General features: G+C 39.0%; 1 protein-coding gene across 1 annotated transcript in view; it reads left to right on the top strand.

Moving 5' to 3' along the window:
• ctnnbl1 (catenin, beta like 1) overlaps positions 1-17,322 on the top strand; it is an 81,467-nt gene that overhangs the window by 16,969 nt on the left and 47,176 nt on the right. Inside the window, exon 11 of the mRNA XM_024806370.2 lies at positions 9,383-9,564. Coding sequence (XP_024662138.1) covers positions 9,383-9,564 — 182 coding nt within the window. The remainder of the gene's footprint in view (positions 1-9,382; positions 9,565-17,322) is intronic.

Raw genomic sequence — 17,322 nt, 5'->3', positions numbered from 1 at the left:
TGTATAATATCCACAAAACTTAAAAAAGAGGTTATACACACACAATACGGTAATATTATGTTGAAGCACAGTACGTATCACTCTGCAAGGCTCCTGACTACGATAGCCGTGATGCTCCGACAATCCATTAGTGATGTGCGATACCACTGATTTCCTTTCCGATCTGATACCAAGTAAAATTCAAGATGGCATCGACGATACTGATCCGATACCGATACTTTGTACAAAAACTTAATGTTTCATTGTATTTCAAAATACAATATATAATTGTATTATGTAATTCTAATAATATAGCTTCGTAATGATTACAGGACATCAGACTACTTGTTTTTATTGCTTAATAATACAGAATTATCATATAGAAATTAAAAAACCCGAAGTTGTGCGCTATTTGAGCACGTTTCCTGCCTGCAGCACTAAAGGACTCGGCGAAAGACGTCTCTCTCCCACTAGCAGCACCTGTCCATATTCATACATAAGGCACATGGGATTATAAGGGGCACTGTCGATTTTCAGAAAAATCAAAGGATTGATTTTAAGTGTGCCGTATTTTCCAAAAAACACGGTAATAACGACGGCCCGCTAGCATGCTCTACCAAAAATAGTGCTTTGGTGTATCTGACGGACGAAAGCTAAACCAGTTCCACACCACTGGAGTTGCAGCATTTTTACAAACCAATTCTGGTTCATCCGTTTCATTCAACGATCTGCTTTCGCCCTTCTCATTCTCCGTCGCCGCCATGCTTTTTCCGCCGTGTGCATATGAAAACAAAGGCACTGCGCATGCGCGTTTTACCCATATTCTATTGCGATATTTCATTTTCTTATCGTTGCCCAACATTATACCGGTATTACTGTGAACAGTATGATATGGCCCAGCCCTACATACTAGCTTCTCTTTACAACATATGGATGCAACGTGTAAAAACTTGTTGCTTATTATTTTGTCCATTATTCATACAACCTTTTAGAAAAGTCAAACTCCAAGGTAAAACAGAGTTCAGGCAATTCAAGGTTCAATTTATTAAATTTTGTCCTTGCCTGGCAACAGGGTATTATAACAGTAAAAATCTACAACTATTGTTATCCTTATTATTATTATTATTATTATTATTATTATTATTATTATTATATTCTTCACATAGGATTAGCATAACAATGCAAATTTATGCGGTTTAGTTTTTTCTACCACAGTTTTGAATAAATGATGTTAAGCTTTTTAGTAGCAGTAGTACTTGTAAACATGGTTATATTGAAAGGAAAGATGAAAACATTTGAAAATATCTTCTTTTTTTTTCTTTCTTTTTTTAATAAAGACTAGTGCAGAACTCATGGCTCGCACAGGGAGAAAAAATTAATTATTCAAGGAACAAGAAACTGTGTAAGAGAACTCCTTCATATATTTGTGAGCTTTAGGAAACCTTGGACTTTAGAGCTCTACATTTTTGCTGCAAAATCTCAACATTTGTGCTATGACAGCTTTCAATTTTAGATTATACTTATGTAATCTACAGCTTATAGTGTCTTCTGTATCTTATGCTACAGTCTCACTAGGTAAAACAGTTGTAAGAGACTACAGCAAGATCCATGTGTAATGAACTTACAGTCTTCTCATGTTTTGAAAGCATTGCTTTGAAGACAGCAGTCTGGTTTGCGACCACTCGGCAGTCAGTTACTGTTCTGAAAGCAGCTTGGTGTTTCAAAATGGCAAAGGAAAAGCAAAAAAGATGGAGTCAGTCTGCTGTCAGTGGTTATTAAATGCAGTGTCTTTATGATAATACAGCAATGAACTGTGATAAATTTGTGAAATTGCAAGGCTGTTGTTGTCTACATACACAGAAATTCAAACTGCTTACATTCAGAAACCAGTCGGAACCGCATCAATCTGAAACAGAAACACAAGATAGTTATGTAGTTGCTGTAGGAACACAGTGTAACTGCAAAACGACAGACACAGCAGCATTGCTTTTATTATAGGAATATAACCAAACTCCAACCAAATGGCAATAGCTGAGTCGTTTCCCCTAATTCACATTGATAGATGTGTCTCACTCAGCTTCTGGGTAACCAGCTACTTTCAACTGGTAGGTGAATGTACAGATTTAATGGAACCCCCACCTCCCCAGTTGCAAGTAAGTCGCTGTCTTATTGTTGCTCTAGTGTGACTGAGGCATAAAGCAGAGTCATCAGTCCTTTGCAGTTGAAACAGGGCACTCATTTTAATAATTAGACTGCTTTAGTGCTCTGCCATAAAAATTGATATATGGGTGAATTACTGCAAATGCAGTAATTGCTACATGAGAACGAATTAAATGTGAATAGATAAAATTTAGTGACGCTACTTGCCATATACCTGGCGACAGTTTAGTTTCATCTGCATCATAGATATCGTACATGAACATCCATCCCATCCATCCATTCGCTTCCGCTTATCCTTTTTCAGGGTCGCGGGGGGCGCTGGAGCCTATCCCAGCTGTCATAGGGCGAGAGGCCGGGTACCCCCTGGACAGGTCGCCAGTCTGTTGCAGGGCCAACACACAGGGACAGACAACCATTCGCACTCGCATTCACTCGCACATTCACACCTAGTGGCAATTTGGATTATCCAATTAACCTATCCCCACAAGCTGCATGTCTTTGGACGGTGGGAGGAAGCCGGAGTACCCGGAGGGAACCCACGCAAACACGGGGAGAACATGCAAACTCCACACAGAAAGACCCCGGCCTGACAGTGGAATTGAACTCAGGACCTTCTTGCTGTGCGGCAACAGTGCTAACCACCGTGCCACCGTGCTGCCCGTACATGGACATGTTTGTTGCAATATTGAGTACCAATGAACAGTATCACTTCCACAAATTCATAAATAGAACTTGGTGTATGAACTTTGTTCTCAGTGTAGTAACGTACAGAAGTACTATAAGTGAAACTTTAAATGACTTCTTCATTGATATAAAAATAAACATTAAACGTCTTGATATAGAATGGGGCCCTTGTGGCACAGCTTTCCTTACGCACCTCTATGCCTGCCATTTCTGCCAGTCCAATCAATCAACAGCTGGTGGACTGCAGCACCGCAGAGATGTGACCTTAAAGATTCATAAAGGCACATTACACGCCTTTATGAAACCTTCACAGCTTCTGCATTATTGTTCTAATAATCACATCACTGGTCACGCAGATTTAATGCTTCGATCAATATCTCATTATTGGAATGCAGAACCCTTTTTCTGGTAAATCATCTACCAGGGGAAAGGAGAGAGTGTCAGAAAAGGAGGTGGGGGAGTAATTACAACAACATATGATGGAGCAGAATATATAACTCTGGGAATGTTGTAAATGTCTTCTTTAGAAAGAAACAAGTTCTGTAATTTTTCACTTCTGAGCACTTCATTGTGCAAGGATGACCTTTATTTGATGCTAAATTCGTACAGAGAAAACTTCCATTTTATCATATTAAATAATCCTGCTGCAGCCCTCAGTCTTCATGTATTCATTACCTCCCTAACAACATCTCAACAATGTTCCCTCTAAGCTGCGCGCATGTGCAATTGCGCACTGCGGTCTCTGCACACAGAAAATCTGCATTGCGTACAAAATAAAATGTAACCTGAATTGAAATTAAAATTAATACTTTAACAATTCTGTTTTGCTGTGTTAGTCAGTAAGTAACTGGCTGCTCCTGTATGGGATTAGAACGATGCCACCTTATCCCATAGTCCAGCCAATAATGCGATTCACATTCGTATATACGCAGCTAGAGCTGGGCGATATGAGATTTTTTCATATCACGATATGTGTTTTTCATTTCAGTCGATAACGATATCTATCACGATATAAGCCAAATAACTATATTTGTAAGATTTAAATGTGCCGTTGCTCACGAGTAAAATGTGAAATAATCAGCAGCTTGTTTTGATTTAAATATTTATTTCTCATAATAAGTTCAACAGGGTAGATGTACTTAAGGAACATGAGACTTTTACAGATAAATAAAGGCAAATATTGCAAACTACACAAAAGGCAGCCGCTAAAGCGTTTAAGTTTCAAAATAGAACAAACGAAACAGACTAAACTGTCAATTCCACTTAGAAACAAAATATTAATTCTAAAAATAAATCTTAGTTTGTTTTACAGAAGAACAGACAAAACTGACTAACTGACTAACTTTTGTCAATATCAAATAAACTGAGAACTAAAAGGAAATTCTCAATCTCTCCTTGTATAGCTGAGCTTTTCAAACAGTTTTAACAGTTACTTTAGTCTGACAAAAGCCGAATGACGAATTAGCGCTTCCATTCAGAGACTGAGGCTACGTCCACACGTACACGGGTATTTTTGAAAACGGAGATTTTCCGTTTTCGTTTTAAAAAATAATCCCGTCCACACATAAAGGCAGAAATGAAGGAAAACGCTGCTATGAACATGCCAAAGCAGCAGGTGGCGCTAGATTCCTAACCGTGCAGAAATGTTGGCCAATCAGAAGTCTAGAAGCCTCGGTGGGAAAAAGTAAACAAAGCTGGGGCATAGAAGCAGAACCGAGTCGTATGTGTGGACGGACAGTAACTGTGTGTATATGTAAGCATTTAAACACTGCAGAGAGAGTAGGATTAACAGTAACAGTATTGTAGAAATTCATTTCACCGAAACAATAACGTGGCGCACAGTGTGACGCATGCACCAGTTTATTGTATTTCCAGACTTGTTTTCGGCACAATTTACAGTGCACCCTACTCTGTTTTTTGTCAGACTTGAAATAGCCGAAATACCTTCACACTACGGAACTTCTATGGCTCTTCCGTTCGACAATCTCTCCGGCATTGGAACCATCATCTGTTTTCTCTTCGGTCACGCTCGGTTGATTTTTCTAGTCGGCACACTCATTTCCTCCATTACGCGCTGGCTCCATTACCCGCTGGCTGCTTCCCAAACAAACACACGTGCGGCTTGGCACTTGTGCTGTACGTAACAAGTCACGCGACGTGACGCTGCGGCTGTGATTGGTTCGGCTCTGCGCTACTTAATTTGGATTGGCTGACCTTTTTTTTTTTTTTTTTTTTTTTTTTTTTAAGAGTACAAGAGCGGCGAGGTCTATCGCGATAGCTTAATTTCTCTATCGAGTAAAAGTTATATCGCGATACATATCGTTATCGTTCTATCGCCCAGCTCTATACGCAGCTAATCAACGTCGTTGTGAGGCTATGACAGCGTCCTTATGTGCCGACTCTGGTGTTTTAGCTAGCAAAGCGGCGTGGCTGAAGCCACGTTAATGACAACGTGTACAACCATTGGAGATGTGAGCAGGACAGACGGAACAATTGACGGAAAAAGTGTGGACTTTATACTAGTTTTTAAATTGTGTTGATAGGCCACATAAAACCAGAGTTATGATTAAAAATATGCAATGTTTGGTTTCCTTCCTGATTACTATCGTTGTTTATGAAACTGCGTTTTATAAGGAAAACGCTCGAAAGCACTCTCCGCCTGTGAGCAAATACAAAACCAAAAAACCCCCAGCCTTTCCTATTGGTGGAAAAATGTACCATGTCGACCAATCAAAAAATAATATGGTAACATGGCATTTAGTTGTTTAGGAATGGGGGGAAGTTTTAGGAGTGACGGCGGTGTTTTGAGATGTGAGAGATTTGCGACGTTTAGCACAAATCTTGTGTAGTTAGTGTGTAGTGTAGTCAATAGTTTTGTTGTGTGCGTCAGAACAATGAGTGTTACAGGAGTGATGCATCTCCTGTTGTCAGGCCTGCAGGTATCAGGCTTGTGATGTTCTCCTTTATCTCATAGTGGACAGAAATTATTTTTTGGAGTGGCACAAATGATTTGTGTGGCATCAAATTTGATGCAGAACAGCTGATTGTTCTGTAAATAGTTTGAAATATTTATTTTAAAAAAAACGCCTTGGCTGCATTTTTAGGTAAACAGCTGCAAAAAACTTTGTTTGCATAACTCAGTTAGTTTTTTGAAGAAGTAACTACATAATTAATTGCCCAACATTGGTCATTATATACTGTATTTTGCAGACAGAGTTACAGGACTCTCTCCCAGACCACAGACTAACAGCAGTATTGTAGAAATTCATTTCACCGAAACAATAACGTGGCGCACAGTGTGACGTCAAAAAATGCGCACACCTTTGACGCTGCGTTTTCTCCGTTTTTCTAGTCCACACGTAAATGCAAAAACGGAGTTTTCAAAAATATCCACCCTGGGCGGAGTTTTCAAAAATCTTCGTTTTCAGTGACCAAAAACGCCGTTTATGTGTGGACGAAAGGTGCAAACGCATAGAAAAATCTGCGTTTTCAAAAATACCCGGGTACGTGTGGACGTAGCCGAGCATGCACCAGTTTATTGTATTTCCAGACTTGCTTTCAGCACAATTTACAGTGAACGCTACTCTGTTTTTTGTCATACTTGAAATAGCCGAAATACCTTCACACTACGGAACTTCTATGGCTCTTCCGTTCGACAATCTCTCCGGCGTTGGAAGCATCATCTGTTTTCTCTTCGGTCACGCTCGGTTGATTTTTTTCTAGTCGGCACACTCATTTCCTCCATTACCCGGGCGGTACGGTGGCTGGCTGCTTCCCAAACAAATACACATGTGCGGCTTGGCACTTGTGCCGTACGTAACAAGTCACGTGACGTGACGCTGCGGCTGTGATTGGTTTGGCTCTGCGCTACTTAATTTGGATTGGCTGTTCTCTTTTTTTATTTATTTATTTATTTATTTTTAAGAGGACAAGAGCGGCGAGGTCTATCGCAATAGTTTAATTTTTCTATCGAGAAAAAGTTATATCTCAATACATATCGTTATCGTTCTATCGCCCAGCTCTACCCTTTGTTATCATGGCTGTGTGCTTAGGTTAGTTGGAAGATTAACCAGAGTGCTCTGGAGAAGGTTATTACCAAGGATGTTTCTGTGTTTTTCCCTTGAACATGGCTCGTCTTGCAGTTCCTGCTGCCAGAAAAGATCCCCACAGCGTGATGCTGCCACCACCATACTTCACTGTAGGGATGCTATTGACCAGGTGATGAGTGGTGCCTGGTTTCCTCCAGGCATGACGCTTGGCATTGAGGCCAGCGACTTTAGTCTTTGTTTCATCAGACCAGAGAATTTTGTTTATCATGGTCAGCGCGTCCTTTATGCCTTTTGCTGAACTCCAGCAGGGCTGTCATGTGCCTTATTTTGAAAAGTGATTAGTGGAGTGCTGCAGAAATGGTAGGCGTTCTGGAAGGTTTCCTCTCCTCACAGAGCAATGCTGGAGCTTGTTAGATTAGCCATCAGGTCCAGTATAATATGAATAAGGATAATTTTGAACTGTGAATCATAAAAAAAGCTAGGTGTGGTTTAAAAGAGAGATGTAAATTAGAATAAAGATTCACTTTAAACACCGGATCACTTACATTTTCCTTATATTTATGATAAACCACCAACATGCCTAACAAAATAACCCCACATCATACAAAATGTAGTGTTTTTGATCTTTGAGTTACAAAGTAACCAAGATAAACAGAATAATAAAAAAATGAAAAGCTGCTCTACTCACTGTGACGCTTCGATCAAAAGCTCAATTTCAGACCTCTTCAGCCTCATATAACATAAAAGATTTGAGACCTGGTGTCTTGATGAATTCCTGGCAGAGCGAAATATTTGTTAGACCCGCCACTGAAACAGAGTTTTATCAGAGCAGTTTTACAAACACACAGTAAGACTTTTAAATGCATCAGCTTTCATACAAGTTCTTATTAATGTAGTTCCCTGTCTTTTCCAGTGGGATGTAGCCATTTTCTGATCAATCCTCGTAACTGTCTTGCTCAGGTTAATAAACTCTTTTCCAGGTTCTTTGACTTTGTTCTGGTTTAGTCTAATCTAGAATCTGACTGAAATCGAAAACATACTGCTGCTGTCATGCTTGTATCCACTAGATACAACCCACAATCCATTTTTTATGTGACAGCAGAGTAGTTCATGACACCAGGACTTTGAGTTAAGTCAGCTGTCTGCTAGCTGAATTGGCTTCCCTTCAGAAGGTTCCCTTCTGAAAGTACACTGCATATCGCTCCCCCTTGCCCTTCACTGCCGTCCATCATATATAATGTGTCTGTCTGCAGAACCAGACACAACTGCCTGAAATATGTGTCCCTCCTGTGAGATAAACACTGTCATCTGTCATTGGTGGGAATGGAGGAAGTGACACTTTGATAGACAGCTACATTTCCTACAAGAAGTGTGTAGAGCGGACGGGGTTGATGCAAAGAGAAGAGAACAGCATATCCTCGTTATTACTACAATAAATTGATGATGAAAAACAGATGACAATTCATCTTGTCGTGTTTACTCGTTTTCTTTTATTAGTAAAAGCATATATGAGTTTTCATGCATTACATTGGGCCGATAGCCTTTAGGGATATACAACTTAATAAATGATGTGAGTGGAGAATATAGGCAACATTTCATTGTTGCTTGGCAAGCTTGCACGTTCCTGAACGTCTCAAATCTCTCATGCTTAATACTGTGAGTGTTGTTTTACAACTTGTACAAATCAGCTCTTTAAAACTGCACTTATTTGTTGTGAATCAAATATAAAGCAGCTGTGTGTTTGTAAGATATGATTTTTAGTCTGTGAAATGCTATGAAATGCTAAGAATTGTTTAGACCAAGCCCTGGCTTTGAAGAGAGATACTCGAGGGATGTGACATATAGACCCTGAAAGATATTATTATATGTTTATGCACTGCTAAACTGTCAACAACACCTACAGCTACCATAAAGAAGGATTGCCAGGCAGCTGTTTGAGGAATTTTCTGAACCACTACAGAAGTTTAAAGTTGCCACGCAAAAACGCCAAGTATTTGTCAGTAAATTCACAAACCTCACGCTGAGGAGAACAGCGAAAAACGTATTCTTTTATTTTAGATCTGGATCACTTGTATGTTTTGTTTGCAGATAAGAGAACATTCCAAAAGCCAGAAGCAAGTGCTGAAATCCCTTTTATGTGGTGCTCGATAACAAAAGTGTTTGCACAAGTAATTCTTTATGCACTCCACTGTTTATTTTAAGTGCTTAAAATTTCCAGCAGCATAATTGTCAAATACCTTGTTTTTTTGTATCTGTTAATTCTAGTGATCATGTAAAGCTGTGGTCCAATTTAATCCATGTTGTTTGACTCTGCAGGAATAAATATATATTGTTTTTCTGTTAGAAATGAGAACATGCACCTCAAGGCTGAAATTTCATGTAGATATAAATGCATAAAAAAAATGGCATGTCTGTTATCGGTGTCTCAATACCGTTAGCTAGACTTTTCCAGGACAAAATAAAAAAGCCTGCATTTAAGATTTATTCAGTGTTTCTTCTCTATCCTGCAGAGAAAAGAAGATGTCCCGAACCAGTGCTCTGAAGGTCCTGGACCATGGAATGATTGGACCAGAGGGAACAGATAACTGCCATAAATTTGTGGACATCTTGGGGTTGCGAACAATCTTCCCGCTTTTCATGAAAACTCCTAAGAAGATGAGAAAAACTGGTGTTTCAGAGCGGGAGCATGAAGGTCAGTTACTAATTACAGCAGGTCAGCGAGGCTGTGTTCAGCTGTAATCTTGTTACCTTGTTTTGATCTCTTGGAGTAGAGTGACACGTTGGTTCAAGCAATGAAAAAGAAATTATTGCAACATTTCTAAACTGCGTAAAATCTAGGGGGACAAAATATTGATGGGATTGGACTGTTTTTGGTTTCATTTTCTCAGAGACATTATCAATACACTGGTGCCAATGTATTGACTTTTTCACTTTGTGTCAGTACTTCATGACTCCTCGTGGTGGCACTTTTCAAATGTCTACAAAGCACAGCGTTTGAGAGCAGGGAAAAGGCAAAAACCTGAAGAGATGCAGCCTTGAAATTGGTTAATGTTAGTTGCATAAAGTTTTTGCATTTTTCTTCTTCTTTGAGTTAAACAGACATTGTGATGTGTTAAAGATAATTGTTTTGAATAATGTTCAACATCACAGTGTTGCTGTATTGCGATTCTAGGTTTTAAATGGGCCCTGGGACTAAATGATAAAACACTGTAGCTTTAATGAACTCGGCTGCTCACAGAACTAAACAAACTGTGGTTCATTTTTAATTGTGACCATACCTGAAAAGACATGTCCCTCTTTAAACCTTTGTATGAGGGGCAGCAAGTCTCTTTTTAAAGTTATGGTGACTCTTCAGAATCAGAATACTTTATTAATCCCTAGGGAAATTATGTGGGTTACAGTTGCTCCAGTACACTAGCGTCAACAAAAACAAACTAGACTATTTGTCAACACAGTATGTTAAGATATGAGGACTGGCACAATATATACAAGTCACCGAGTAATAAATATTCAGGGTTTACAGATGTGATTCTAAACGAATATCAAGAAATTGACAGTTGTTGTTTTATATCTTCTCTTTGACCAAGATAGAAATTTAGGAGTAACATGGCCTTACAAACCCAACAGTGAGATCTTAAGAGATCCACAGCCTACAGCTCTTCAATGGGGTGTCACAGGGTCCCCAGGAAAAAAAATTGTAAATGTAAAATAATAAAATAAATATTCTTCTGTAGCAATAACAAAGTATAACATAAATTATTCTGTAGCAATTGCCGCAGAATATCCAGTAATGTCCCTGCCTACAATTAAACACATTCACTTACTGAAAATTAGAGGCATCTGCTGTGGCAGATGGGTGCAAACCTTTTACCACAAACTGAGTCACTGCTCGGTGACATTCGTCTATCCTGGCCTGAAAGGAGACGCTACCGGTAGACTGCAGCGACAACTGCCAGCATCTGAGCCAGACTCTGTCTCTCTCATCATGGTCACCTAAATGCACAGTAAAGGCAGGTTTTGTAATAAGGCAGATCGTGCTAACATAATATGCACTGTTTACCTGCCGCATTAACGGGAGAGGACATGCAAACGTTACCGCTGCTGCTGGGTTGAGATTCACGAGTCCGGAGCGGAATTAAAAACACGACATTCATTTAAGGTTATCACGTGTTTTGTGAGCAAATGCTTTTGCATATTCGTAGTGTTTCCTCCCTTAAATGAAGTATCTACTTTGCAAGTATTGCTAGTAAAGTATAACCTAACTTTTGAGCGTTTGAGCCGCCATGTTTCCTGCCAGGTAAATGACGCTCCGCAACATGGTGACGTCATTCGGGGCGACTGGAATCGATAAGGGAATCGTTTGCAAAAATGGCAAACAATTCCAAGGAATGGAAACAGTGGGAACCGGTTCTCAACAAGAACCGTTTTTCGATACCCATCCCTACTTGTTTCTGCTCCTGTTTTCTAGTTTTCTGCAACGTCTAGTCACACTCATTTCCTGCAGGCGCTCCTCAGTCCTAATCTGCTCATGTATCATGGTTTGCTACCTCTTTGGCCTGTCAGTTTACACTATCAATCCAATCTTGATTGATTTTCCTGCCTGTGCTCTCGAACCTCTCTTGTCTCTGAGTGAGAGATAGGAAGCGCAAACGAGAGACGGCGAGAGAGACGTAGGTTCGTGTCATACACGACAAGTGAGTAAAAATGGAGAGGAGACTGAAGGAAGAGGAGGTAGACAGCTTGTCCATCTCTCTGCCCTTTGTTTGATTATCAACGACCGAGACGTAAAATCCTTCCTCTCCTTCTGTTCGTATTAATTAGGTTTCATATGTCAGCTGGGGCTTGCTTGCTCTGCAGAGAAGAACAAATTGTCTTCCATTGTGTCCCATTTTCACCCAGGGACTCAATAAATTAACCTTTGACCCCCTTGAAGAGCAGGACCAAGATAATAAAGCCCCCCCTCAGTGTGTTGAAGCCTCTGGCAGGGCAGACATACTCTTAAAAGACTAATGTGGAAATCCATCCCCAAGGTTCTCCCAGCCCTTGAATTTTGACAAATGTGGTCTTCATGGGTTTGTATTTGACAACATAAGCTGTGTTTGGAGATCAACAGTGTGATATGCAGTAATGATTAAAGAGGTCAAGCTCAGAATCAGAAAATTATGTTTTTAGGCCAAATCAAACCATGCTCAGTTGGGCTGATTTGTGGTCTTCAAGGGAAAAACTGGGGAATTACTACTGGTCCTTTTTATAGGCATCATTACATGACATTATTATATATATATATATATATATATATATATATATATATATATATATATATATATATATATATATATATATATATATTAGGGGTGCAACGATACACAAAATTCACGGTTCGGTTCGATACTTTGGTGTGGTGTTTTTCAGTCGGGCTACCAAAATCTATCTCTTCCCTGCCCGTCGGGCTATTGTAGGAAGGAAAAATATATGTCAATGCTTTTGCATTCTTTCAGAAATGTAGCTGGGTAATTATGTCATTGGCATCGGTGAGCCACTGTCAATATGTGACATATTGAAATCGCGTTTGAATTTGCGCTTGTTTTTTTGCTTTCACTTTGCAATCGCGCGAACTGTGTATAGAGAGCGACAGCACTGATCTGTGTGTGATGATAATTTGCGCACCAATTCCTCTGACATTGTCTTATTAATTGTTAGCTTACTATGCAAACATGACAAGTGAAATCTCCCGCAGCTTAAACATGTGAGAGGTTGATCGCGCAGAGAATCGCTGAGCTTATGTGAGTGTGCGTGTAAAAGCAGCAGGATATATATTTGACTACGATGACCTGGATGACTGAGAACCTTCACAGACAGATATATATTTTACTTCTGCTGAGCCAAATAAGACAGGTCAGGGTGAAGAAGTGACAGCCAAAGAAAAGCTTACCACAAAACGGAGAAGTTATGACAAATCAGACTATAAGGCAAAAAGAAAGTGCAGCTTTATGGTTTCATGGACAAAAGAATTTCTGTGGCTGCAATATGACGAGCTAAATAACCAGGGCTGCACATAAGTGGTCCGCAGGTGCGCATTCGCTGTCAAAATAAAAAACACGCACAAGGGTTAGGGTTAAATTTAAAAACTGTACTTTTGAGTTAAAATATATATTTATAATTTTAATAAATGACAAATTAAAAAGGCATGAACATTTTTTTTGTATCGAAAAAATATCGAACCGTGACACCAAAGTATCGAACCGAACCGAACCGTGAATTTTGTGTATCGTTGCACCCCTAATATATATATATATATATATATATATATATATATATATATATATATATATATAATTTATTTTTTTTTTAAATCATAAATGCAGAACAGTTCCTACTGAAGGTGGAAGTAGGCAGGTGGAATTTATTACATATGCACTAAATGCATTTCTCTTAAATGTCAAGATTTTCAACTTCTCTTGTAAACTGCAAACTACAAAAATGTTCAAAAATATTACATTTTTGGATTTGGAGAGTTAAAATATTTTCCCTCCTATGGAATATATTCCTATGGAATGTGAGGTCTTTTAATTAAATGGGTGGCTGTGTCTCTGGAGGTGTCGCAAGCCATCCACTAATGCGAACGTGAGTGGTTTGATCCCTGGCTCCTTGAGTTTTGAAAGCATCGCTTGGAGTGGTAGCTATAGAGTGCTTAAACACATACATCAAAGTGCTGTATTAAATGTGTGTATGAATCAGTGAATGTTGCTTCTAGTAAAGAACATTTCAAAGCTCAGCGTGGAAAAGCCCTATAGAAGCCCCAGTTAATCTAACTTAATCTTCCATGTTTTTATCCAAAGCTACAAAGAGGATGGTTCACTCGAACAAATTTCTACATTTCTCTTAACAGTTCAAGATTTCTATTAATGATAAAGAGGAAAAGGTTATACCAGCAACACCAAAACACTGCACATATTTCCTGTCAGATATAAGCAACAGGCATACAATGAATTCAAAATTGTCTTTTAAGTGTTTTGTTTATTCTAATATTTATGCAGCATTACACCAACTAGTAAATTACAAACTTTTTATTGAAACATTGTGTGTGTGTGTGTGTGTGTGTGTGTGTGTGTGCGTGTGTGTGTGTGTGTGTGTGTGTGTGTGTGTGTGGGGCACACCAGCTGCTTTAGCTGCCTTTTTACTTTACTTATATTTACTTTGTTGAACTTGTGTGGACAGCTGTTTGCCTCTACCACTGTGCATGAAGCAGACTAATTCTGATTTTGTGCATCTCTACTATTTTCTATTTTATTATTTTTATTTTATTTTTTTTCAAATACAAACATAATCATTGGGGGGAGGGGGACTCAAAATAACTTCGTAGAATCAATATAGTGCTCCTAGTTTGATATTTGGCACATGATTACTGTTATTATTCTCTGTGGTTACAAATGGGACCTGCATAACTTTCCCAATCACGTCTGTATTGATTTGTCAAACAGCAATAGATGTAATGAGTTGCCTGTCACAATATAAGAGTGAACCCTCCTTCTAATTGAATATGGTGTGACTCAAGTGGTTCTCTGGAATAACATAACAGCGTAGATTAATTAACTATCATGCGCTTCAAACAGAAGTAATTAGGAAGTATGCACCTCGCTGTCCTTCTATCCACAGTCCCCTTGGTTACATTCACTCTATTAGTCTCTCTATCATAAACCTTTTTGTGAAGACTGATCCCTGTGAAATCCTTTTTGAAATTAGCATAGCCCAAATGACCAGGGATTGCCAGACCAAGTTAGCACACAGAATGGCATAATTAATAGGGCATTGTAAGTGACGAGAAAACACTGAAAAGACGCGGAAAAAAGAAAAACCCAAACAACAAATTACATTTCTGTGCTCATAAGTATTCTTGTCTCGACTCCGCCATTCACCTTGTTTTAGGGTCTCGGTTTATTGGTGTATGTACTCTGTCATTACCAGTGAAATGAGATTGTATGATGGAAATTGGTGGCAGCCGGTTGTTATATTTAGGTGGCTAATGATGTGAGCGAGTGCGGGAGGGAACAGAAGTAAACAACTAATTTACATGGTGAGGCACAATAGTCCTAGCTCTTTCTCCAGCTCCAACTCAGAAAAGTTTTTTTTTATTTTGTGTGTGCACTTGTGTGCGTGTCAGTGTTTGTTTGGTGGTGAGAGAGGGAACAGAGGCCTTTGTGCATGATACATTTTGAATGCCACACAAACACCTTCCAGTGCTGCGAACGGCCGTATCGCGACCCTTATTTTCTAATGACTGCACTACTATAGGTAATGAGTGAGACATGCTGCCAGAAAGAGACCAGAAGCACCATCATGTTTTATGGCTCTGCAGGTCTGCAAGATATACACGTTGTGGGTATAAAAGATGGAATAGACCATTTGATGGAAACGGCATCCCTTTATGAAAGCAACTCCACTCCTCCTCGTCCTCAAGAAGAGATTTCATTACAAAGACGAAACATCAAACTCTATCATCTTATTACTTTATCACAAGCATCTCTTCTCTGATATTAACAAATGAGATTTTTTTTTCTTAAAGCATGAATGCATAGTAAAATATATGACATTAGATAAGTGACTATAATGGAAAAACTTGGTTATCTAGATATTAAGATGAAACTTGTATATTTTGGGAAAAAAGCCCAGAATCAAATAGAAATCTCCTTTATTCATCCTTCTCCCAGCACAGACGTTTTAGGCATAGATTGGTATCAGTAACATTTTACAAGTATGATTGCAAACTGTGTTGTCGTAGTCGTGCTGTGTTAATCCTATTATTAGTGTATTTCAGAGGGAGAGATATGCTTTTAGAGCCTTGTGTAAAGACATATCTAATTAACATCTTCTTCATATTTGGTCTTTCCTCTGTAGGGGGATCATGTTTTATCTCTGTAAACTTTAATGAAATGTGCTGGGGTATATTAACTTGTACTGTATATAAACGGTTTATTTCAACAGACTGATCAGAAAGGGACTTGGACAACATTTAGGCGAAATGTATTACTTAGTAGTAGGGCTGGGCCATATTATACCGTTCACGATAATACCAGTACAATGTTAGGCAACAATAAGAAAATGAAATATCGCGATAGAATATGGGTAAAACGTGCATGCACAGTGCCTTTGTTTTCATACGCACATGGCCGAAAAAGCATGGCGGCAACGGAGAATGAGAAGGGAGAAAGCGGATCGTTGAGTGAGGATGAACCAGATTTGGTTTGTAAAAATGGTGCCACTTCAGTGATGTGGAACTGGTTTGGTGTTTGTCTGTCAGATACCCACTAAAGTACATTTCTTTTTGTAGAACATGCAAGCGGGCCGTCGTTATTGCCAAATTTGTCGGACTAAGGTGCTCGTAAATCTGGGAGTAATCTGTGTCCTAAACTCCCAACTCCCAAGGTCCCAAAGTCAAACGAACACTGCGGCATCACTGAGAGTTAAAAACTGTCTAAATTCTTTCATCTTTAATAAAGCAATCAGCATTGCTGCTTTACCAGGTTTAACTATGAAGTTTAACATCCAGGCATCAATGAAAACAGAATTTATTACATTTAACGGAGTTAGAAGTTAACAGGAAGTTAGCTCGCTATTTTCGCTAGTTACCTATGCATGATATAGCATGTTCTGCTGAGAGGTTTCTGAAAAAATTCAAACGTACAGCTCTGCTATCACTTCCAGACAGGAAACTAAACAGCAGTGACGTTTGTAAGGTTACTGAGGTTGGGCTAGCTGGTATATAATGATGTGCTACGTGATCACTAGCGACACAGCTATGTTAGCATAACATAAACAGTGAAGCTGGAGGATGAACACTAACACTTTTCCACTCGATAAAAGTTAACGTGAGGGTTCCTGACGGTTAGAGACAAATGCAATCGCATGGCAGGATGCTGTAAACGGACCAAACTTAAGTCAGGAGAACAACTGAGACAATCCATCCACAATAGAAGGTTAGTCATTAATATACTGCAACAACATGGGAATAGAGCAGCTGTGATAGAATACAGCATTAATGAATCAATGGTACAGAAGTGGAGGAAGCAAGAAAAATGAGTTGAATAAAGTTTGATTTATCTGACTGCTTTGTTTCGCTTAATGTGCCTTATAATCCTGTGCACCTTATGGTCCGAAAAATACATATTAGACTTTTTTTATTTGGCACACTGCAGTTTAATGTTGCAAAGCACCTCTTTTTAACTTCAGTGGATATTATACATGGTTATGCTCAGGATATGTCAGCCCATTTCTACTGGAAATGGCTTTTGGTTAAACTTTCAGCAAGGAATTTGCATTTGCACTGTTAACTTTTTAAATAGCTTTAATGCATATAAAAAACAGCTGCTTGTTTAAGTGAAAATAAATGGATGGGTTTTTTTTGCGCTGGTAAAGTTGTGGAGTTGTATTTTGTCTCGCATCAATTATATCA

Source organism: Maylandia zebra, linkage group LG20, assembly GCF_041146795.1.
Source record: "Maylandia zebra isolate NMK-2024a linkage group LG20, Mzebra_GT3a, whole genome shotgun sequence".
Lineage (NCBI taxonomy): Eukaryota > Metazoa > Chordata > Actinopteri > Cichliformes > Cichlidae > Maylandia > Maylandia zebra.
This window is presented reverse-complemented; position numbering and strand designations above follow the sequence as displayed.